Source organism: Choloepus didactylus, chromosome 6 (assembly GCF_015220235.1).
Source record: "Choloepus didactylus isolate mChoDid1 chromosome 6, mChoDid1.pri, whole genome shotgun sequence".
In the NCBI taxonomy this organism is placed as follows: domain Eukaryota; kingdom Metazoa; phylum Chordata; class Mammalia; order Pilosa; family Megalonychidae; genus Choloepus; species Choloepus didactylus.
Window position 1 is genome coordinate 134,948,458 of NC_051312.1, and position 26,324 is coordinate 134,974,781.

Genomic DNA, 26,324 nt, shown 5'->3' on the forward strand with positions numbered 1-26,324 from the left:
GCAAGCAGCTATTGACTACCTTCCCATCTTTGATCCTTCCCACCCAAAAAATATAAAGGAAGAATGCTCTTTAAGAAAACAAAACGAAATGAAAAAAACCCCTTTTAAAAAACAGCTTTATTGAGATTTTATTCACATACCATATAGTCCACCTATTTAAAGTAATAAATTCATTGGTTTTAAGTATATTCACAGATATTTGCAGCCATCACTACAGTCAGTTTTAAAACATTTTTATCACCTCAAAAAGAAACCCCATACCCTTTAGCTATTCCTTCCCCCTCCACCTATCCCCTTCCCACTTGCCCTAAACAACCACTGATCTCCTTTCTGTCTCTGTAGATTTCCCTGTTCTGGGCTTTTCATTTGAATGGAATCATATATGTGGTTTTTGTGTCTGGCTTCTTTCACTTAGCATTATGTTTTCAAGATTTTATCCATGGTGTAGCTTTTGTCAGTATTTCATTCCATTTTATGGCCGAGTAATATTCCATTGTATGAATAAACCACATTTTGTTTATCTATTCATCAGTTGGTGGGCATTTGGATAGCTTCCATCTCTTGGCTATTGTGAATATTGTTGCTGTAAACATTCATGTACAAGTTTTTACATGAACATGTTTTCACTTTTCTTGGGTATATAACTAGGAATGGAATTTCTGGATCTTATAGCAACTCTACGTTTAATAGTAAAACTTGTTTTTTTTACATGTTCTTAGCCAATGTGTTCATGTAATGAACCTGGTATAACATGGTCACATTGGTTTAATCTGATATCCCTGACTTTTCCACTTCGTCAGAGTTCACATTATATTCAAACTTATAGTAACATTTATACTGTGAAAAATCATTTCCCTAGTGATGAATTTAGAGCACTTAAAGAAAAATGGCCTAAGTTTTAGTTTGAAAACAGCCTACATTTGAATCACATTTGCCAAAGAAGATATTAATTCTGATCTACATGAGGTTTTTTAGTTGGGGGTGAATTACAGCAAGCAAGTCATTGCGAAATGAATGTTTTCATGATTGGCGCATTTTGTGCTGGAGGGAATAGTTGGGAGGAGCACAGGAAGCCAGCCTCAGCACCATCCCCAGAATGTTCCTTCTCTCAGCATCTTCCACAAGGAGGAGGGGATGGTAATGATGGCTCTGGTGGTGTACAATACTGGGGAGATGTGATGCCACGGCTCCAGAAGCTCCCATAGCTCCCATAGCTCCTTCGGCAGTGATTCTGAGTCTCCTTCTCTGTAGCTTTTGGGACAGGTGGTGAGTCTTGCTCAGCAGACTCTGCTGCCTGGGCACATTTTCACACCTTCTCAGGGATCTGCCATGGAGGAAGTCTTAAGATGAGGCCAGCAAATGGGATGGGATTTTATGCCTTTTCCTTTCTTAGACCTCCCTTGAATAGCAGCATACAAATGTAGCAATCTGTCTCAGAGAAACAAAAACACAATTTATGAATCATAAAATATACAGAACAGCAAAATTCAGAACAAAAATGTAGAAGTCCTCTTTTACTCTCATAGCCCCAAATGATTGCCCTCCCCAAAGAAAGCCACTGTCATAGTTTGGGGTCTGTCCCTCCAGCCCTTACCACTTTTCCAGAAGTGGCTCTGAGCAGGTTGATTATACAGCACTGTCTTTGGAAAACTTATTTGCAAAAATTGTTGAGTTCTTAGCATTTTCTCACCAGGACTGACAATTAAATGTTAATTATTCTTTGCATTGTAGAGCAGTTTACAGTTTAACATCTGTCAATACAGTGAAAGTCTCAAAAAAGTGTGCTTTATGAGAATGAAACAGATTCAGAGAGATTTAAGTAACCTTTCTAAGTCACCCAGCTAATATTTTTGTTCTTTATATGGGTCTTGAACTGGTGTTCAGACTTTGTACTTTCTTATAAACCAGTGCTTCTCAAATTTTAATGTTAATTCAGATCATCTGGGGCTCTTACTAAAATGTAGTATGATTGAGTAGGTCTGGGGTTGCGTTTCTGACCCATTCCCAGGTGACATCAGTGCAGCTGGCCCAGAGAGCACACTTGAAGAAGCAAGGCTCTATTACAGTTGCTTTTGTTTTAGATAACCTTGATTGATTTTTTAAAAGGAATGACAATAGAGTATCTTATTTGTTTAATCTATTAATTATTATGTTCTCAAATTATGAAAGTAATACATACTACTTATAAAATTATACATTTTTTTTTTCTGGTTCTTTCTGATGTAAGGAAAATGTTCAGAGATAGACTGTGGTGATGAACGCATAACTATGTTATCATACTGTGGACAGTGGATTGTATATCATGGATGATTGTATGGTGTGTGAATGTATTTCAGTAAAACTGAATTTAATAAAAAAAAAAACCAAAAAGAAAAAAAATTATACATTTTTTTAAGCAAAACTTTTTTTTTTAAATAAATGGTTCTGGAACTTTTTTTCTTCATTTCTAAAATTTACTACATTTTGAAGATTTTCCATATTAATACCACATGTAGGTCTCCCTGAATCTTTTCTTTTTAAGGACTGTATATTTATAATATGGGTATATATATAAAAAATATATAATCAGTTATTTAAAAAGACATTGGTAATACTCTCAGTTATTTCTGATTTTTACTTTTAGAAACAATTCTGCAGTGACTCTATCGTGCAGTTTCTAAATATTTCTTTAGGATAAACTGGAAATGAAATTGCTGTGCCAAAGGAATCATACATAAAAGTTTTTTAAAAATATATACCACCACATTACCCTCCAGAAAAGCTACTTCCACCAATTCCTGTGTAGTTTGTTAATTTAAATATGGCAGCTGATTTTTAGTTAGGTTAGGTGAAAATCGTGTTGGCACCTGTTCTAGTTTGCTAATGCTGCTGGAATGCAAAATACCAGAAATGGATTGGCTTTTATAAAAGGGGGTTTATTTGGTTACACAATTACAATCTTAAGGCCATAAAGTGTCCAAGGTAACACATCAGCAATTGGGTATCTTCACTGGAGAATGGCCAATGGTGTCCAGAAAACCTCTGTTAGCTGGGAAGGCACGTGGCTGGCATCTGCTGCAAAGTTCTGGTTTCAAAATGGCTTTCTCCCAAGACGTTCCTCAAAAATGTCACTCTTAGTTGTACTTGGAATGTCTGTCCTCTCTTAGCTTCTCTGGAGCAAGAATCTGCTTTCAACAGCTGTCTTCAAACTGTCTCTCATCTGCAGCTCCTGTGCTTTCTTCAAAGTGTCCCTCTTGGCTATAGCTCCTCTTCAAAATGTCCCTCTCAGCTGCACTGAGTTCCTTCTGTTTGTCAGCTCATTTATATGGCTCCACTGATCAAGGCCCACCCTGAATGGGTGGGGCCACGCCTCCATGGAAATACCTTCTTAGTTATCACCTACAGTTGGGTGGGGCGCATTTCCATGCGAACAGCCTAATCCAAACGTTCCAACTTAATCCCCACTAATATGTCTGTCCCACGAGATTGCATCAAAGAACATGGCTTTTTCTGGGGGACATAATACATTCAAACCAGCACAGCACCTTTCCACAATCACACTTTTATTGAATATAAACTATATGCCACGTGCTGGGAGATTAGAGATGACTGGATGCTCACACTCACAGTTTGTGATATAATTGAAGGCATGCAAAGGGCTCTGGGAATCCTTTATGGGAATCATTGGGCAAACCATTACTTAATCCCTGAAGAAGCAAACCATTACTTTGAGAGGGTTTTTAGACCAAGCATGTGCCTCTGCAATAGTGCACAGTTGTATCTTAATTAGAGTATGACGTCTCAAAGTGATGAAAAAAATCGTTTAATCTCTAGGTCATGCCAAATATTTGGTTTAAAGTTGCATGGCTAATTATTTTTTCCTTTTAAAATAATTATTTTTTCCTTTTAAAAATAGAATTTATGTATAACAATGCGTGGTTAAGCTGTCAAAACATTTCAGTTATTTAATTTTATGCATTAAAACTTGTGTACTTTGTTTTCTTTGTACTAGCATTTGTTGAATAAGAGAGCTGATACTTATTACCTGTAGTATTATGATTTCCATGTATCATGTTTCCATATGCTTGGGGCAAAAAGGAATATATAGTTAAGACCTCCCACCCCCCTTGCCTTGACCTGAGGAATTTAAAGGCATGCGCCTCAGTAGTTGTTCTAGAGCTTGCCATGTTTTTTTCTGAGTGTGACATTGAAAATATTATTGGATATATTTTTTTCTGCAGTTAATGTGCTAAAAGAAAGTAATGAGTTTGGTAATTAGCTAAGTGGCTCGGTGTTTTTAATAAATGCAGTTGGGTGGTGTACGAAAAGTATAATATAGTGATTATAGTTCAAGTCCCTGAATGGGGTTCTGATAAATCGGTAATGGAGAATAGTAATTAGATGTAAACGGCTTTTTTTCTTGGGACTGTTATTTAGTGATGATACTTTTTTTTTTTTTTTTAAGTATAGTTTTCAGGTTTGTCTTTGGAAAACAGTTGTGAGGTGTTTTAGTTTAAAAGCTTCACTTTATATTTATACTTGTAAAACTGTTAAACCTTTTCAAGTTTCAGAGATTATGGAATTTCTAAAACTTGAAGCTTTAGAAGATTTTAGAAATTAATCGATTTGATGCTTTCATTTTATAGTCGGAAATTGAGACCCAGAGAGGTGAATAGCTTGCTCCAATTTGCACAGCCAGTAAATGTCAGTCACTGGACTAGAATCCAGGGCTCCAGGCTCATTTCTTCTTTCCACCAAACCTCCTCTTTTCTTGAGCAATATTGATTCTTTTAAAACTGTAATAAAAATTTACATGTTGCCTTATGTGTAGCACTTATTTTATTCATATTTAAACAGATGAAAATATTTGAAGTGAAACCAGGGATAAGTTGAGCTACAGAGATAAAAAATTAGTCATTCGTAGTCTTATGTGCTTATAGTTTTCTGAGTAATTATAAATGCAGATATCGTGGTATTAGAAGAGATTCTGTATTCAGAACAGAATTACGCTTAGGTATTATTCTTTATAGTTTCCTTTCTCTTTTTAAAGATTAAGCAATTTTCAAGCATAATTTTAGTCATCTTTATTGTAATTGTAACATTTTTCAAACTTTTTCTATTGCAAAAATTGGCAGAAGCAAAGGGAGGAGCTATGCTAGTGAGAAAGCTATTATGAATGGAGTATATGGCAGCTGTTTGAGAATATTGTTGGTTTCCCAGAGCTAATCGTGTTTTTGTTTGTTTGTTTGTTTGTTTTTTTTTTACGTTCTGAGTGATGCTGTGAATGTACAGGCAGAAGTAAACAAAAGGCAGCCATTTTTGCTACTGCAGGACTTGGAAAGCAAAATAAAGTTGGCCAAATGAAGGACAGACTAAGCAGGAAAATATTTTGTCTTTCAAATTTTTTTTTTGGTGAATGTGTTTTAAGCTCAGAGTGCACATTTTTGCTTTAGAGGTTAACTATGACTGCCAGTTTTAAATTCACGGAGTAGTAAAGGCAGGTTGTTTTGGCTTTTAATGTTTGTAAACTGTTGACTTGACCTATTCACACAGATCCTTTTTGGAACATTTTTCTAGAAGTTTAAATATTTAGGGCATTTTTTTTCTTTTTTTCTTTTCAAAAGGTAATAATATTAAAAGAGTAGGCCTGTATGTTTTCTTTATGGTCAGTGTCAGTATTCCACAGTTAAAAACTCTAGAGTTGTTAGTGGCAGTGCTAATTTCCCTGGTCATGTGATGATTCATCTCGAAAGGATCTTTACAAGGTTGCATTTTAGGAAGGGACAGATAACATTTGTGGAAGGCACAAGGTACTAATTTAAAAATGTGAATTAATCAAGTGTTTTGGAGACTTAAAAAACCCATTGTTGTGATATTCTGAAACCTGTGTTTATGAGGCCTGATACACAAATATTTTTTAGTTCATTGTCTTTAACAACATTGATTGATTGCATAGTATAGGTTGGGCATTGTATGTAAGATCAGAGAAATTTCAGCTTTTTTTTTAAGGGGAATATTCCTTTTTTCCAGAGGTATTAGGCAAATACTGCATTTTAGCCGCAACTCTGTGATGTTAATGCATTTACCTTTCTGTAGGGAAATTATGCATTGGTGTGCTTAGTCCTGGATATAAAATGTAAGTACTTTTATTTGGCGCTCTACTTGGTTTGTGCGTTTGAAGAAGTGTTTTGTCTGTTCCTGGTTGCCAGTTAGTCAGATTATGCAGGACTGGGGAGGTAGCTTTGTCATGGGCTGGTGGGAATACTGGTGCCAGCTAGAATCCATCAAAGGGTGGGGTGAGGTTTACCATTTTGTCTTCAATAGATACTTCCTGCCTGCCCTGCCGGTAAACCTGGTCAAGTTGTTTGCAAATGGAGGGGGGCGGGGAACTAACACCTATTTGGTGCCTACTTTATTGGAAACCGTGCAGGCCTTTCATAAACACTTTTTTTCCTCTGGTAGGTACTATCTCTGTTTTTCTAAGGAATTTATCCAGTGTAAATGGCTGAAGCAGGACATTTTGATATAACTATTTGATGTAATCAGAATGTGTTAAAACATTATTTGGTCCTTTTTAAAAAATCTTATTTGAAAATTTAAGAGCTTATATTTTAGGCTTCATCATAATGTCTCCTTGTTAATTCTCTGCCTAGTCTCCTTATTAATTCTCTGCCTACCCCACAAATCTCTTTTAATCCCGTTCTCCACCTTCCTCTCTACACTTTAGTCTCACTCACCTTTATATTACTCAAACAGATCCAAACCTGTTCCCACTTTATAGCTGTTAGACTAGTTGTTTCCCTCTGTTTGGAATAGTCTTCCACTGATTTCTGCATGACTGGCTCCTTCCTGTAATTTTAACTCTTAGCCTAAATGCCATCTCAGAGAAGCTTTTCTTATCCAGTATTCTAAAGTAGTCACCCAGCACTTTCTTACTATATTACCCTATTGTAATTCAGCATAAAACCTGATCTTTTTCTTTTTGGTTTCTGTTTTTATTGTTGTTTATTGCCTGATTGCTCTCAGATTCAGGGAAGTTTTCTTTTCATTTTTCTCTCAGTGCCTGCCTGTATATTTGTGGAATAAATACATTGGAAAAAATTTTAAAACATCAGGTACAACTTCTTTTATCTTATTGCCTCCGTCTCTACACATCTGCCTCTGTCTGAACCTACCTTCACTCTTTCTTCCTGTTTTAGAGGAAGGAAGTATCCCTTCTCTTTCAGTGGTGTTTGGGGTTCTACCTGTGTTCTAAATCTCATTTCCTACTGTCTCTCCAGAAACCTGAATTTTGTCATTTGTTTCTTTTTCTCCTCTTGTTCTTTCTCAATATAAAATATGTTCAATTTTCTCTGGGAAAAAAAAAAAAAAACAATAAACAAAACCCCTTCAGTCATACTACCTCTTGTAGCTTTTGCTGGATCTTGACATCTTAGTCTTGATGTCAGTCTCACCTCCCTCCCTCCCTTGGCTAACTAGGAACCTACCGTTTTAATATTTTTATTATAAAGTTTATTCTGAATTATAAACAACGGACTTACAAATGAGTTTTATTAATCTGAATTCTGAAATGGAGTCTTTTCTTGGCTGTGTTGTTCCCTTTTGGTTTGAAACACTTGATAGGATGAGCAGCTTCTTAAAATGCTGTTAAAATATTCATACATCAGTTATTTTTGTTGAGTCAGCTTGTCTTTATTTGCTAGACTTAATAGGGCTATTTTGTGACGAGTTCAAGTAATGAAGACTTATTAGTTATAAAGTGGGAATTTTGCAGTTGTTTAGGTAGACCTTATGATTCTGATTCTGGGAGATCTGTCCTAGGGATATAATCTAATATTTAGAAAAATAAAATGCCAAAAAAATGTTCATCACAGTGATGCTTGTAATAGTAAAAGACTTGAAAACAACATAAATGTTTAATAAACAGAGTGGCAAGGATGTTAAGATATATCATGGTGTATCCATGAAATGGAATCATTTAGATGTCTCAAATAGTTTTATGAGTTTATGATGACAAAGGAAAATGGCTATTTTAACATGTGAAATAAAAAGTAGTATGTCACTATGTAGAGCACTATACACAATGAAAACAGAGTGCACATTCTTCTTGGGTGTATATGGATCATTTTCCAGGATACACATATATTGGGACACAATACAAGTCTCAAAAAATTAAAAAATATTGAAATCATGCAAGGTATAGTCTCCAACCACAACAGAACGAAGCTAGAAATCAGTAACAGAAGGAATAATGGAAAATTCACCAATACATGGAAATTAAACAACATATTCTTAACCAATGGATTAAAGAGGAAATTAGAAGCAAAATTAGAAAATATTTTGAGGCAAATGAAAATGAAAATACAATATACCAAACTTATGGGATACAGCAAAGGGAGGGAAATTTATAGTTCTAAATGCTTACGTTAAAAAAGAAGAAAGACTTCAAATCAGAGACCTAACCTCAAAACTGGAAGAACTAGAAAAAGGAGAGCAAACTAAACCCAAAGTGAGCAGAAGGAAGGAAATAGCAATGATTAGAGTGAAGATAAATGAAATATAAAACAAAACAAAACAAACAATAGAGAATGAAGAAAACCAAAAATTGGTTTTTGAAAAGATCAGTAAACTTGACAAACCGTTAAGCTAGACTGATGGAGGAAAAAAAGAGAGAGGATACAAATAACGAAAATCAGAAATGGAAAGGGGGCTATTACTACTGACTCTGCTGAGATAAAAAGGACTATAAGAGGATACTGTGAAAAATTGTTTGCCAAAAAATTAGTAACATAGATGAAAGGAACAAATTCTTAGAAACACACAAACTAACTACATTGACTCAAGAAGAAATAGATGATCTCAACAAACCAATTACTAGTAAAGAGATTGAATCAATGATCAAAGACATCCCAACAAAGAGAAGCCCAGGACCAGATGGCTTCACCAAATATTCCAAGGAGACTTCACTGCAGTTCTGCTCAAACTCTTCCAAAAAATTGAAGAGGAGGGAACCCTCTCAAATTCATTCTACAAGTCCAACATCGCCCTCATACCAAAGCTGGATAAAGATACCACAAGAAAAGAAAACTACAGATTAGTATCTCTTTTGAATATATGTATGCAAAAATCCTCAGTAAAATACTAGCAAACCGAATCCAACAGCATATTAAAAGAATTATGCACCATGATCAACTGGGTATCATATCCCTTGTATGCAGTGTTGGTACAACATAAGAAAATCAATTAATGTAATATACCACATTAACAGAATGAAGGGAAAAAAACACATGATCATCTCAATTGATGCAGAAAAGGCATTTGACAAAATTCTGGACCTTTTTTTGATAAAAACACTTAGTAAACTAGGAATAGATACGTGTTCCTCAACATGATAAAGGACATTTATGAAAAGCCCATGACTGACATCCTACTTAATGTGAAAGACTGAAGGCTTTTCTTGTGAGATCAGGAACAAAACAAGGATGTCCACTGCCACCACTGTTACTCAGCATTGTGCTGGAAGTTCTTGCAATTAGGCAAGAAAAAGAAATAAAAGGGTATCTGAATTGGAAAGGAAGAAGTGAAAGTTTCCCTATTTGCAGGTGATATGATCTTATGTACAGAAAGTACTGAAAAATCCACAACAGAGCTGCTAGATCTAATAAATGGATTCAGCAGATTGGCAGGGTATAAGATTAACACCACAAATAGGTAATGTTTCTATACACAAGCAATGAACAGTGAGAAGAAGAAATCAAGAAAAAAAATTTCATCCACAATAGCAATTAAAAGAATCAAATATCTAAGAATAAATTAACCAAGGATGTAAAGGACTTATACACAGAAAACTACAAAACTTTGCTAAAAGGAAACAAAGAAGACCTAAATAAATAGAAGGACATTCTGTGTTCATGGATTGGAAGACTAAATATCATTAAGATGTCAATCCTACCCAAAGCAATTTATAGATTCAGTGCAATCCCAATCAGAATTCCAAAGCCTTCTTTGCAGAAATAGAAAAACCAATGATCAAATTTATATGGAAGGGTTAGGGGTCCCAAATAGCTAAAGCCGTCTTGAAAAAGAAAAATGAGGTTGGAGGACTCACGCTTCCAAACCTTAAAACTTATTATGAAGCCACAGTAATCAAACAGCACAGTACTGGCACAAGGACAGATATATAGACCAACAGAATAGAATTGAGAACTCAGAAATCAACCCTCATATTTGTGGCCAATTGATTTTTTTAATGAAATTTTACTGAGATATAATCACATAACATACAATAATTCAAAGTGTACAATCAGTTGTTCACAGTATCGTCATATAGTTGTGCATTCATCACTACAATCAAACTTGGAACATTTTCGTTACTCCAAAAAATAAAGATTAAAATTAAAAAGAACATCCAAAATATCCCATTCCCCTCCTCCCCCCATTGTTCATTTACTTTTTTTGAAATACAGTTTAACTGAGATATATTCACACACCCTACAGTCATCCACAGTGTATAATCAGTTATTCACAGCACCATCAAATATTTGTGCATTCATCACCAGAATCAATTTTTGAACCTTTTCCTTATTCCAAAATAAAAATAAAAGCAAAAGAGAACACCTAAATCTTTCCATCCCTTCCTTCCTGCCGTATTCTTCATGTAATTTTTGCCCCCAGTTTTCCACTCATCTGTCCATACACTGGATAAAGGAATGCGAGCCACAAGGTTTTCACAATCACATAGTCACACTGTGCAAGCTACATAGTTATACAGTCATCTTCAAGAATCAAGGTCACAGGGTTGCAGTTTGACAGCTTCAGGTATTTTCCTCTAGCCATTCCAATACACTAAAACTAAAAAGTGATAGCTATGTAGCACATACGAATACCCCCCGAGTGACCTCTCAACTCCATTTGAAATCTCTCAGCCACTGGAACCTTATTTTGTTTCATTTCTCTTCCCCCTTTTGGTCAAGAAGATCCTCTCAATCCAACAGTGCTTGGTCCAGGCTCATCCCCAGGAGTCATTCCCCACATTGCCAGAGGGATATACACCCCTGGGTGTCATGTCCCACATAGGGGGAGGGTAATAAGTTCACCTACTGAGTGGGCTTCAAGAGAGAGGGGGCCACATCTGAGCAATAGAGAGGCTCTCTGTGGGGTACTCCTAGGCACAGTTATAAGTGGGCTTAGCTTCTTCCTTGCAGCAACTAGCCTCACAAGGGAAAGCCCCCAGATTGAGGGCTCTGTGGCCAATTTTTTTTTGACAAGGGGGTAAAGACCACTCAATTGGGAAAGAATAGTCTCTTCTACATATGGTGTTGGGAAAACTGGATCTCCATTGGAAAAAAAAAAAAATAGGACCCCTACCTTACACCATATACAAAAATCACCTCAAAATGGGTCAAAGACCTTAATATAAGAGCTAGAACTATCAAACTCCTAGAAGAAAATGTAGGGAAGCATCTTTAGGACCTTGAGTTAGGCATTGCTTTCTTAGACCTTACACCCAAAACACAGGCAACAAAAGAAAAAATAGATAATGGGATCTTATCAAAATAAAAATAAAACCTTTTGTTCCTCAAAGGACTTTTTCATGAAAGTAAAATGATAACCTACACAATGGGAAAAAATATTTGGGAACCACATATCTGATAAAGGATTAACATCCAGAATATATAAAGAAATCCTTCAATTTAACAACCAAAAGACAAACAATCCAATTAAAAAATGGGCAACTCCCCCCTACGTGGGATCAGACACCCAGGGGAGTGAATCTCCCTGGCAACGTGGAATATGACTCCCGGGGAGGAATGTAGACCCGGCATCGTGGGATGGAGAACATCTTCTTGACCAAAAGGGGGATGTGAAAGGAAATGAAATAAGCTTCAGTGGCAGAGAGATTCCAAAAGGAGCCGAGAGGTCACTCTGGTGGGCACTCTTACGCACACTTTAGACAACCCTTTTTAGGTTCTAAAGAATTGGGGTAGCTGGTGGTGGACACCTGAAACTATCAAACTACAACCCAGAACCCATGAATCTCGAAGACAGTTGTATAAAAATGTAGCTTATGAGGGGTGACAATGGGATTGGGAAAGCCATAAGGACCACACTCCACTTTGTCTAGTTTATGGATGGATGAGTAGAAAAATAGGGGAAGGAAACAAACAGACAAAGGCACCCAGTGTTCTTTTTTACTTCAATTGCTCTTTTTCACTCTAATTATTATTCTTGTTATTTTTGTGTGTGTGCTAATGAAGGTGTCAGGGATTGATTTAGGTGATGAATGTACCACTATGTAATGGTACTGTAAACAATCGAAAGTACGATTTGTTTTGTATGACTGCGTGGTATGTGAATATATCTCAATAAAATGAAGATTAAAAAAAAAAAAAAAGACAATTGTGTAACAATGTAGCTTACAAGGGGTGACTGTGATTATAAAAACCCTGTGGATCACACTCCCTTTATCCAGTGTATGGATGGATGAGAAGAAAAATGGGGCACAGTGTTCTTTTTCACTTTAATTTTTGTTCTTATTATTTTTGTGTGTGTGGTAATGAAAATGTAAAAAATTAATTTTGGTACTCTGAACAATTGAATGTATGCTTTGTATGACTGCATGGTATGTGAATATATCTCAATAAAAATGAATAAAAAAAAATTAAAAAAAAAAATGGGCAAAAGACTTGAACAGACATCTCGCCAAAGAAGATGACCAAATGACCAGAAAACATGTGAAAAGATGCTCAGCATCATCAGCCATTGGGGAAATACAGATCAAACCCACAATGAGGTATCATCTCACACCCATAAGAATGGCTACTATTAAAAAAAAGGAAAATAATAAATGTCAGTGTTCCAGTTTGCTAATGCTGTCAGAATGCAAAATACCAGAAATGGATTGGCTTTTATAAAGGGGGTTTATTTGGTTACACAGTTACAGTCTTAAGGCCATAAAGTGTCCAAGGTAAGATATCTGCAATAGGGTACCTTCACTGAAGAATGGCCGCTGGCATCCGTAAAACCTCTGTTAGCTGGGAAGGCACGTGGCTGGCATCTTCTTGCTCCCAGGTGGCATTTCAAAATGGCATTCTCTGAAATGTTGTTCTTGGGACGTTTTGTCCTCTCTTAGCTGTAGCTGCTCTCTAAAATGTCACTCTCAGTTGCTCTCCAAAATTTCACTCTTAGCTGCGCTAAGGTCCATCTTCTGTGAACTTCTTTATATGACTCCTGTGATCCAATTAACACCCACCCTGAATGGGTGAGGTAACATCTCCGTGGAAATTATCCAATCAAACATTTTCACTCACAGTTGATTGAGTCATATCTCCATGGAAACACTCAATCAGAGGATTCCAATCTAATCAACACTAATACATCTGCCCCCACAAGATTGCATCAAAGAATATGGCTTTTAGTAGGACATGATACATCCAAACTGGCACAGTCAGAGAGGATGCAGAGAAATAGGAACACTCATTCATCACTGGTGGCAATGTAAAATGGTGCAGTGGCTGTGGAAGACAGTTTGGCAGTTCCTCAGAAAGCTAACTGTAGAACTACCACCTGACCTGGCAATCCCACTGCAAGTATATACCCAAAAGAATTGAAAGCAGGGACTAGAACAGATATTTGTACTCCGATGTTCTTGAGGCATTATTCACAGTTACTAAAAGATGGAAGCAACTCAAATGTCCATCAGTTGATGAATAGATGAACAAAATATGGTATATACATACAATGGAATATTATTCAGCCATAAAATGCAATGAAGTCCCAATACATGCCATAGCATGGATGAATTTTGAAGACGTGATGTTGAGTGAAATAAGCCAGATTCAAAAGGACCAATACTGTATGATATCACTGTTTTGAAACAGTTAGAATAAGCAAACTCATGGAGTCAAAATCTAGAATATAGGTTACCAGGGGACTGAGTGGGGATAGGGAATGGGAAGTTAAGGCTTAAAATGTACAGGGTTCCTATTTAGAATGATGGAAACGTTTTGGTAATGGATGGTGGTGATGTTAGCAGCACAACATTGTGAATGCAATTAACTGCACTGAAATATGTATCTGAATATGATTAAAAGGGGAAACATTAGATTGTATATATGGTAACAGAATAAAAATTTTAAAAAAATCTGTGGAACGATACTACACAGTGAACCCTAAGTTAAACCATGGACTTTAATTAATAGTACAATTATAAAAATGTGCTATCATTGATTGTCACAAACGCTCCACACCAATGCAAGGTTTTGGTGGTGGGTGGTATATGGGAATTTTGTATTTTATGCAAGGTTGATCTGTAAACCCACAACTTTTCTAATAAAAAAGATGAAAAAAATAGGATGTCAAAATTCTGCTTTTACAAATGTTGTTGGACTAGGTTATTTTGAACCAAATGTACTGACAACAACTAGAAAAGCTAGAAAACATTGGGGAGCTATCAAGCAATGGAGAATTATAAGGTCATGTTCTGGAAGATGAGGGAGGCTCTGAGGTAAGCCTGATGTTGGAAGCTTCCTTGCCCCTTTCAGTCATTGCTGATTCTGGAAGTGGAAGCTGAGAGGCTGAATAGAGTTTTCAGTACTCATATCAAGGAGAGCAAAGAATTGGAATTAGAGCCTGCCAAGATGGAAAACATCCTAGGTTTTGGGTTTGGGTCTCTGAGGGCCTAAATCTAGGCATAATGGTGAAACAGAAGTATATACCAGTCTTTACAGGGACTAAAGCCTGGCTTTGAATCTTCTTAATCCTGGATTGGATTAAGATAATCTGGGATTTCTAGTTTTCCTAGCCTAGCTGATTGCCAGAAGCAAAAGTAAATCCTCCCAGTCGAGAGGTCACTCTGGTGGACATTCTTATGCACTATATAGATAGCACCTCTTAGGTTTTAATGTATTGGAATAGCTAAAAGTAAATATCTGAAACTATTAAACTCCAACCCAGTAGTCTGGACTCCTGAAGATGATTGTATAACAATGTAGATTACAAGGGGTGACAGTGTGATTATGAAAACCTTGTGGATCATACTCCCTTTATCTGGTGTATGGATGGATGAGTAGAAAAATGGGGAAAAAAACTAAATGAAAAATAGGGTGGGTTGGGGGGCATGATTTGGGTGTTCTTTTTTACTTTTATTTTTTATTCTTATTCTGATTCTTTCTGATGTAAGGAAAATGTTCAGAAATAGATTGTGGTGATGAATGCATAACTATATGATCGTACTGTGAACCGTTGATTATGCACCATGGGTGATTGTATGCTATGTGAATATATTTCAATAAAACTGAATTTAATTAAGTAAATCCTCTCTGAGTAACATCATCCATAGCCTCATATTTTTTTCTATGTTTATGGAATATAAATATAACTTTTATATGTTATGTCTAGCATTCAGTAACTTGGGCATGTGAAAAGACCAAGATGCAACTGAAAACCAAGAGGAAAAATTGGCAATAGAGACATACTCACAGGGGATCCAGATTAATTGAGTTATCAGTAATCAACTTTAAAATATATCTGTGATTATTATGTTAGAAGAATTAAAAGACAAAATTGATCATTTTGACAGAGATTTGAGATGTTAAAAAAGAATGAAATGGAAATTGTAGAACTGAAAAACAGGACTGATTATGAAGAACTCAGTGGATGGGTTTAACAGTGTAAGTACAGCTGAAGAGAGATTTAGTGAAGTGGAAGATAATAAGAGAAAAATCCAGACTGAAGCATTGAGAGAGAAGAGGATGAATAAGACAGAAAAGAGTATGTGACATAGAAAATATGGTGAAATGGTCTTACATACATGTAACTGAAGTCTCAGGAGAGGAGAAAGAAAAAGGGACATAAACAATGTTTGATGAGAAGATGGCTGAGAATTTTCCAAAACTGATGAAAATTGTCAAGTCATAAATTAAAGAAGCTCTGTAAACACCAAGCAGAATAAATACAAAGAAAACTGCATGTAGGTGCATCATAGTAAAACTGCTGAAAAACATGGGGTAAAGAGAAATCTTAAAAGGAACCAGAGAATAAAAGACATTTTACCTTCAAATAAGTAACAGTAGGACTGACAGCCTGATTTTTCAACAGAGACACTGGCATCCAGAAGGCATGAAATAATAGCTTTAAAGTGCTGACAGAAAATAACTGCCAATTTTTATCCAGTGAAAATATCTTTTAAAAGCACATGCAAAATAAGGAAGTTGTCAGACAAATACTGAAAGAATGTGTAATCAGTAGACCTGCCCTAAAGGAAATTCTAAACAATGTTCTTCAAACTGAAGGAAAACAACTCCAGATGGGATGAAGAGCATCAGAAATGGTAGATATGTGGGTAAATAAAAATGAATATTGATTGTTTATGATAGTGATGGTGATGATGATGACTTGTGAGCATTAAAAAAATACATGGAAATAAAAATATGATTGTAACAGCCAATAAGTTGAAAGGAGAGTAAATGGAGTTAGTGTTCCAAGATGCTTATGTTTTCTGGGCAGTGGTAAAAGACTTAGATTTCCTAAGTCAAAGATGCGTGTTAAAATCTCTAACATAACCACTAAAAGAATTGTAAAAGAATGTATAGTTGACAAGCTAATGGAGGAGTGTGCTGGTTTGAATGTATTATGTCCCCCAGAAAAAGCCATATTCTTTGATGCAATCTTGTGGAGCAGACATATTAGTTTGGATTAAGTTGGAACATTTGGATTAGGTTGTTTGCATGGAAATGCACCCCACCCAACTGTGGGTGATGACTCTAATTGGATAATTTCCATGGAGGTGTTACCCCACCCATTCAGGGTGGGTCTAAATTAAATCACTGGAGCCATATAAATGAGCTGACAAACAGAAGGAACTCAGTGCAGCTGAGAGTGGCATTTTGAAGAGGAGCTACAACCAAGAGGGACACTTTGAAGAATGCACAGAAGCTGAGAGAGTAGCTGCAGATGAGAGATGGCTGTTGAATGCAGACTCTTACTCCGGAGAAGCTAAGAGAGGGCAAATCACCCCAAGAGCAACTAAGAGTGACATTTTTGAGGAGCTGAAGCCTAGAGAGGAACGTCCGGTAAGAAAGCCATTTTGAAACCAGAACTTGGAGCAGACACCAGCCACATGCCTTCCCAGCTAACAGAGGTTTTCCAGACACCATTGGCCAGTGAAGGTACCCAATTGTTGATGCATTACCTTGGACACTTTATGGCCTTAAGACTTTGACTGTGTAACCAAATAAACCCCCTTTTATAAAAGCCAATCCATTTCTGGTGTTTTGCATTCCGGCAGCGTTAGCAAGCTAGAACAAGGAGAAAAGTGGAGAAATAAAAAATGCTCAAATCAAAAGAGGGCAGAAAAGGAATGTAGAACAGGTGAGACAAATAGGAAACAATTGGTGAATTATTCTATTATTCATTGTGTGAGAATCAGAACTTAAGCCGAAACATGAAATTGCCAATATTTGACCTACAAAAATGGCAGTTTCATAATATGTCAAATGTAAAACAGATTGATTTACTCTACTTAAAATCAAAGACTGTCAGAATGAGTTAAAAGGAAACCAGCTAAATGCTGCTAACAAAGAGTAACACATTATTAAATGTAAGAATACAGAAAGATTGAAAAGTAGAAGTATGGGAAAAAATACCATGCAATACTAACCCAAGAAAACTGGTTTAAGTATGCTAACATAAGGTAAAGTTGACTCTAAGGCAAGAAGTGTTAATAGAGATAAAGAGGGATATTGCACTGATTTAAAAAAAAAAAAAAAAGTTGCAGTTTACCAAGAAGAAAAACAGTATAATTGCCTTGATATTTTAAAAAATGAATGGGAAAAAAAGGTAGTTCAGTAATCTTCCTTATGAGTTAGCATATTTTTAAAATATTGGTGTTGAGAAACTAATTAGTCTGTGTTTATGGTTTGTGCTTTTTGTGTCTTGTTTAAGAAATCCTTTCTGAGATCATAAAGTTCAACAAAGTTATTTTTCTGTTTTTTTTCTAGAAGCGTTAAAGTTTTTTCTCCTTATATTGAGGTCTTTAATTCATATGAATTTATTTTCATGTAATGTTTGAGGGACCCAATTTTATTTTGTTTTTTTCTATATGGATAACCAATATTCTGGTCATTCTTTTGAATTCTGATTTGTAATGCCACTTCTGAGACTGAATTGCCATACTTGTATGGGTATACATCTGGGCTGTCTTCTCTTCCATCTAGCCTTTGGTCCATCTTTGAAACAACATCACAGTTTTTCAATTATAAGATACAAGTCTTGATAGCTAGTTCAGTAAATACCTCCTATCTTGTGGTTTTACGAAATATGCTTTGCTATTTTTTTGGTCCCTTTTTCTTTCATCTGGGTTTTGGGATCAGTTTAACATTCCAGATAAAAGGTTGATAGGATTTGTACTGAATTTATACAGAATTTTAGAGAAGAATTAACATTTTCATTGAGTCTTTCTATCGTTGAACTTGGTATAGTTCTCCATTGACGTCTGTCTTTTATGTTTTTTCAGTTAAGTTTTTCAGTTAAGTTAAATTTTTTTTTTGTAAAAAGTCTTGTACATCCTTTATTAGATATATTCCTTGGAATCTTACAATTTTATTGTTTTCCTAAGTGGCATATTTTAAAATATTATATTTTAAAATTATTTATAAAATATTTACGAATGTTACTGGTTTTGGTATGTCAGTCTTAAATCCAGCAACCCACTAAACTGTTTTGTTTCTAATACTTTAATTTTCTTTTATTTTCTTCATGGGCAATCATATAATGTATAAATAAAATTTATTTTTTTATTTTATTCCTGTGCTTTTACTACCTTTGTATGCATCCCTAAACAATATAGTTGAGATGGGTACTTTTGGAATTGAATCTGTTTTGTTTCTGGTTTCTTGAGATTCACTTTGATAGGAGCATCCATGTTGCAGTCAGTGTAGTTTGTTTTCTTTTCAGTATAGTATTGCATTGTGGTGAATATAACTCAGTTTATGTGTCTGCTCTATTGGTGATGAACATTTGGGTTGTTTCCAGTTTTCAATTATTACCAACAATGTCATTCTGTACGTTCTTGTGTGTGAATCCTGTTACGCCTTTCCAAGAGTGGATCTGCAAGTTCATGGATCATGACAATAGTGCTGAACTAGTTTCCAAGTTAGTTGTTTCAGTGAAGAGTCCCACCAGCAGTATTTGAGGATTCCTCTTGCTCTATATCTTTGCCAGTGGTTGGCTTTGACAATTTAGTGTGTGTGTAGTGCTATCTAATGGTGATTTTACAATTTTCATTTTCCTGAATGGGTAATAAGATTGAGTACCCTTTCATATGCTTATTGGTTATTTGAATATCTTCTTTAGCGATGTTCCTGTTCATGTCTTTATCCATTTTTTTATTGGGCTGTCATTATTTTATGGATTGTAGATGTTCTTTATATATTCTGGATATATTTATCAGTTATATGCATTGTACATATCCTCTCTGATTTTGTGACTTGTGTTTTATTATTTTTGTGTATCTTTTGATAAAATTTGATTAACATTTTCTTTTGCTAGTTTTTTTATGGACCAGTGTAAGAAATTTTTCTCGATCTTGAACTCATGAAGATAATTTTCTTATGTTATCTTCTAAAGCTTTATAGTTTGCCTTACACATTTAGATCTATAACCCACCTGAAATTTATTTTTTTGCATGGTTTAAGGTGAGGATTTAGTGTGATACCAAAAATGATACCATTTTTAGAAAAGACCATCCTTTGCCATAAATCAGGGGTCTGTGTATGTGTGGATCTATTTCTGGCTTTTCTCTTCTACTAATTTGTCTTTTCCAGATACAGAAAAACCCATATAAATGGAAAGCACAAAATAAAATGGTGGAAATAAATACAAATTAGCAGTGATTGCAACAAATATAAAATGGACTTAACTCACCAATTAGAAAACAGATTGTTACATTGTATTTAAAAATCCAGCTATATGTTATTTAAAAAGATACGCACATCAAACATAAGAACTCAAAAAAATTGAAAGTAAACGATGGGAAAAGGAATTACTAGACAAATTCTGATAGTCCTGCATTTACATGGGAAGGGATGGATATCTTCAATCGTTTCCATGCCTTGCTGGGTCCAAGACTTCTCTCTGCTTCTGTGCCCTAGTGATTGTTAAAACCCAAGCCCCTTACGTTACTGAGATTTACCTCCCAGGGCAGCCATTCTATCTAAATTGCGGCCTCTGAGAATTTCTTTCTTGTGGGGTCAGCCCTGTATTTAAAAGGAATTTGCCATATTTCATCTAACATTGTTTAGGCATCTGCTTGCTTGTTTTCTCCCCTCAATTGTTAGTCTGTGTTGTGTGAACCATTAATATCTCATAGAGTTTTAAGAACCCACCCTTCTAGGGGGGCTACAAATCGACACCCTTCTGAGGGGGACTACGAATCTACACACCCTTCTAGGGGGACTATAAATCTAAAATGATTGCCTGTGGGCAGTGGGATTATGGATCATTTCTTATATTGTTTTGTACATGTTTCATGTTTCTGCAAAAGAGCACATATTTTGTTTTAAAAAGGAAATTGTCCTTAAGGTCATCCAAGTAATGGTCTTTCTTTTTCATTTATTGCAGGTGGTGCGGCTGTGTCAGAACCCAAAGCTGGCACTAAAGAATAGCCCACCTTATATCTTGGACCTGCTACCAGATACCTACCAGCATCTCCGAACTGTCTTGTCAAGATATGAGGGGAAGATGGAGACACTTGGAGAAAATGAGTATTTTAGGGTGTTCATGGAGAATCTAATGAAGAAAACTAAGCAGACCATAAGCCTCTTCAAGGAGGGGAAAGAAAGAATGTATGAGGAGAATTCTCAGCCTAGGTAATGGAGAATACTACACAAATATTAATTCAGGTCTGTGACTGCCTGAATGGGTAATATGTAAAAGTGTAGTTGAGTTGGTTTTAATTTTATGTTAACAGGAATGGAAAAGTGACATTTGATTTAAAGGTGTGTTTTATATAAAAGGTTGCCTTGGAGTATACAGGACAATCCCTGGTTTTGATAGATTTGTTTACCTTTGAAAAGCCAGTGACTTGAAGTCATGCAGCTGGGTTGGAACCAGTAGGTCTGGAGAGACCCTACAGATCATGAGAGTTTGTGGATAGGTGAGAGTTTGAAAAGAGAGGATTGACCTTAAGCTGAGATTGAGAGTAAATAATAAGAGGTCAGATCTGGCCTGAAGCAATAGCATATTAGGCAAATTATAAGTATGGGTAATTGGGAAAAAGTAAGCAATGGTTTAGATAACTTTTTTTTATTAAAGCAAAGTTAAATGCCATTTCCTATATAGGTAAAATGACTTTTCAAATAGAATAAGTAGAGACAAATATAGTTTATTCAAGAAATATTTGAGGGATTGCTATGTATTCTTTTGTATTAATTAAATACTAAAAAATCACATAGTCAATACTATATGTTGTTAGCTTGATTGTCGTAAGTTACGTATTGGGAGAAAATAGATTGATCGTATGTGTGGATGTAAAAAAGTTTGGTTTTGTCCAATTGGAAATAACCGTGAATCATCTAAAACAAAATATAACTCCAGGAGAATTACGTAAGGAGTCGATTACTCTTAAGGAATGACTTGAATTAGGAGGAGCAGTAATTTATGGAAACATTAGGATACTGTGCATGACTCTAGCAGTAACCGAGTAAGTGGTGTACCCTTGCGGTCTGTCTTTCTTCTGGCTTTGTTGGCTTAGATCCTGGGAACGCTAGACTGTCACTTAAGAACTTTACCCACATCAGTTACATTTACTACAACACATTACTCAGATTTGACCCAGAGTACCAGTCTTTTCTTCTTAAAAAGATTTCTGGTGACTAAATTCAATCTGTAGCAACCTTTGTAAGAAGTGCAAAAGATATTCAATAAAGTTGTAGATTCTTTAGTTTTCTGTTCCGTCCTTTAAGATTGAGAGTTCTCAATTTAAATTGTCATGTAAAGGTAGTATGCATCCTCTGCATTGTTTGCCTGTAAAGCAAGAAATGTAATTTTTCTAGATTTGCTATTAGTTTTAAATGATTATTTATTCCTGGAAGTTGAAAATCTTGAATTATCCAATGCTTATCTTTTTTTATCTTATTTACTTTTTATGCTTCATCTCTTCTACTCTCCATAGTGAATGATGGGTGCTCAATATATAAAAATAATTTGGTATTCATAAAGGCTTTGTAAAGGAAGGACAAAATGTAGTTCTGTTAAGTTAAAGGATGATCATAGCTTACATGTCTGTTTTATCCATCAAGGACTGTACAATCATCTTCCTTCAGAAACAAAACTTGAGATTGTTGTTATTTTAATTTGTTGTAAAGTGATATTATGAGCATTGATGGGCCTTGGCAAATAGGGACACCAGTAAAACTAAAAACACTAATGTTTAAACCAAAAACCAAAAATACTCAAAGCCCAATAACCTTGATTATGTTTATTAAAAGATTTCTAATTCTATTTACTAAAGATTTATTTTTTAAAGTCTATTAGATTTAGAAGTCAGGAGAGTGCTCTTGACTTAATGTATTTAAATTTGAGCAAAGTGTTAAACGGTTTTATGTTATTTTTGAGAAGTTGTAGAAACATGGGTTGAAATAGGTTGGATTTTTTAACTGATTGACAGCTATAACTTAAAGAGTACTGATTAATAGACTGATAATATTTTGAACTTCCTGACTGCCTTTGACCCAGTCCTATCAACAACTTTTTATCTATGATTGAATGTAGTACATGAAGGCATGATTTACGTCTGTTTTGCCTTTGTTTTTATTGTAGTGCTTTGGATATAATTGATATGTAGACGTTTAAAAAATACCCTAGTGACATATTAAGTAAATTTTTAAGTGATGTGGAGCTGGACAAATAGCTAAGAAGTTGGATATGGGATTCAGTAAGATTTTCAAACAAAATAAAATACAGTAGTTCTAAATATGAAGTGTTATATTTAGGTCTAAAAAATTGTGGAAATCCTAATGGTGAAGACATACCTTAGAAATATTTATGAAGCATAATTCTGCATTTCACTTGATTGCAAGTTTAGGGCTGTGTGTTTTCTCATACCATGACATTTTGTTTATTTTTTTAAATCAATGCATAATACCCATCATGTCAAAACAAGAAAGAAGAGTGGGCATTTGATGTTGCACTTTTAAACACAGTGGAGTGTGGTTTATTTTGTTACTGAATTAGATGGCAAAGTGATGTGTTTATTATGCAGTGGCACTCTATCTGTGATAGAAGAATATAATATGCAATGGCATTACCAGACTAAGCACCTATCACTCTATTCCCAACTCACAGGAAAGCAATGGACAGAAAAATTAGAAAATCTAACATGGGACATCTGATCACAGTAGAATTTCTTTAAAGAAATAAAACATGAGCTGAGGCTGCAACCAGAGGAAGTTTCTAAATGGCTCACGTGATAGCTAAGCAAGGAAAGCCATTTACCAATGGGGAGCTAATTAAATCATGTCTGTTTGCAGCAGCAGCAGAAATGTTTCCTGAGAAAATAAACTTGTTTAAGACTGTTAGCCTTTTGGTGAGAGCAGTTGCTCAAAAAGTTCAGGACATTGGGAACAACATCAATAGTTAATTAAAAAAAACAAGGAAATGATTTTGAGTAGTTTCCCTTGGCTCTTTTTTAGCAAGATTTTTTTTTTTAATTCATTTTTATTGAGAGGTATTCACATACCATGCAGTCATACAAAGCGTACATTCAGTTGTTCACAGTACCGTTATATACTTGTACATTCATCACCAAAATTAATTTTTGAACAGTTTCATTACCACACACACAAAAATAATAAGAATAAAAATTAAAGTTGAAAAGTACAATTAAAGCAAAAAAGAATACTGGGTGCCTTTTTTTTTTTTTTTTTTTTTTTGCCCCCATTTTTCTACTCATCCATCCATACACTGGACAAAGGGGAGTGTGGTCCATATGGCTTTCCCAATCACTTTGTCACCCCTCATAAGCTACATTTTTATACAATCGTCTTCAAGATTCATGGGTTCTGGGTTGCAGTTTGATAGTTTCAGGTATTTACTACTAGCTATTCCAATACATTAGAACATAAAAAGGGTTGTCTATATTGTGCGTAAGAGTGCCCACCAGAGTGACCTCTCAGCTCCTTTTGGAATCTCTCTGCCACTGAAGCTTATTTCATTTCCTTTCACATCCCCCTTTTGGTCAAGAAGATGTTCTCCATCCTACAATGCCGGGTCTAGATTCTTCCCTGGGAGTCATATTCCACGTTGCCAGGGAGATTTATACCCCTGGGCCTTGGCTTTTGATGAGTCAATATATGTTACTAAAACTGCTGAATTGTTGTTTATTTGCAAAGTGAATGCCAAGTTTGTAGTGCATGGAATAACTACAGGTGAGAAGGAAGCTGAGAAAACACCAATTCAGTGCAACCTAAAACAGAATCTTCTAAGAGGTATTAAAACTGATGGTAGTGAGAATTGGCAAGATGGTGGCATAGAGAGTAGTGGAAGCTAAGTAGTCCCCCTGGAACAACTACAAAAAAACCAGAAACAACTAGTAAATAATCCAGAATAACTGCGGGGGGACAAACGAGACCATCCACTCATCATACACCAACCTGAATTGGGAGGAAGGCCCAAGAACACAGCATAAAATCTGTAAGTAAAACCTGTGGATCCAAGTCGTGAGACCCCCTCCCCCATAGCCCGAGCTGCAAAGCCTCGTGGTGCCAGAGAGAAGCTCTCTCCCAGCAAGCGAATACAGCTCAGCTGAGCTCCAGCTGGGGTTTTAAGTAGTGAGTGTGAACTGCTCACTACAGGTATGCATCCCCAAAAAAACAGAGGCTTTGGGTGACGACTGACCTTGGAGAGCCGGAGGGTCGCCTTGGACTGGGTCTGAAGGGGACTATCTGTTTCTTTTTCGGCTCAGTGGAGAAAGCCCCAGTCATATTCAGTTTCCAGGGCTGTGACTTGGGGAAGGGTGGAGACAGCACAAGCAGAGAGCAAGACCACTGGAATGCTAATGACCTCCACCTGGGGGCTCTTGTCTTCTCTAGGAGGAAAGGGGTGGGGCCCTTTCCATTCAGAACCAGACCCAAGAGCCTGGGGGAACACGGCCATACCTCCTCACACCAGTCAAGAATTATAGGCTAACAGGCATCACCTGCTGGGCAGAAAAGCACAGTGACCTGAGGCATCAAAGGGTGGAGCAATTTTCTAAGTCACACCCACAGGGAAACCAGATACTGAATATTTCTTCCCTCTGGGACCTGAGCCTGTTCTGGTCTGGGAAAACCTGATTTGGATAACCAAGGAAACCATGCCTACACTAAGAAAAACAAAATTATGGCCCAGTCAAAGGAACAAATGTACCCTTCAACTGAGATACAGGAATTTAAACTAATGCTAAATCAAATCAAAAAGTTTAGAGAAGATATTGCAAAAGAGATAGAGGCTGTAAAGGAAGCACTGGGCATGTATACGGCAGAAATCAAAAGTTCAAAAAAAACAACCAGTAGAATATATGGAAATGAAAGGCACAACACAAGAGATGAAAGACACAGTGGAAACATACAACAGCAGATCTCAAGAGGCAGAAGAAAACACTCAGGAACTGGAGAACAAAACACCTGAAAGCCTACATGCAAAGGAGCAGATGGAGAAAAGAATGAAAAAATAGGAGCAACGTCTCTGGGAACTCAAGGATGAAACGAAGTACAATAATGTACGTATCATTGGTGTCCCAGAAGGAGAAGGGAAGGGGAAGGGGGCAGAAGCAATAATAGAGGAAATAATTAATGAAAATTTCCCATCTCTTATGAAAGACATAAAATTACGGGTCCAGGAGGCATGGCGTGCTCCAAACGGAAGAGATGTGAATGGGCCTACGCCAAGACACTTAATAATCAGATTATCAAATGTCAAGGACAGAGGGAGAGTCCTGAAAGCAGCAAGAGAAAGGCGATCCATTACATGCAAAGGAGGATTGGTAGGACTGTGTGCGGATCTCTCGGCGGGGACCGTGGAGGCGAGAAGGAGGTGGTGTGATATATTTAAGATACTGAGGGAGGAAGGCCGCCAACCGGGAGTCCTGTGTCCAGCGGGGCTGTCCTTTGGATATGAGGGAGAGCTCAAGATATTTTCTGACGGACGGACGGTGGGAGACTTTGTGAGCAGGACACCTGCCCTGCGGGGGATACTGGAGGGAGCACTGCAGGGTGATGAAGGACGGGGGTGCGTGGTTTGGAACACGGTTTTGGGGGATGGTGGCACAACAATGTGAGTACACTGAACAAGGATAGCTATGAATGTGG

At 36.3% G+C, this 26,324-nt stretch overlaps 1 protein-coding gene across 2 annotated transcripts in view; it reads left to right on the forward strand.

Moving 5' to 3' along the window:
- Positions 1 to 26,324, forward strand: part of CBL (Cbl proto-oncogene) — a 100,612-nt gene that overhangs the window by 7,177 nt on the left and 67,111 nt on the right. Inside the window, exon 2 of one of the 2 annotated variants that reach the window (XM_037841716.1) lies at positions 20,599 to 20,846. In XM_037841716.1, coding sequence (XP_037697644.1) covers positions 20,599 to 20,846 — 248 coding nt within the window. Of the gene's footprint in view, positions 1 to 20,598; positions 20,880 to 26,324 lie in introns of those variants that run through there. The other variant, XM_037841717.1, reaches the window with a different exon arrangement.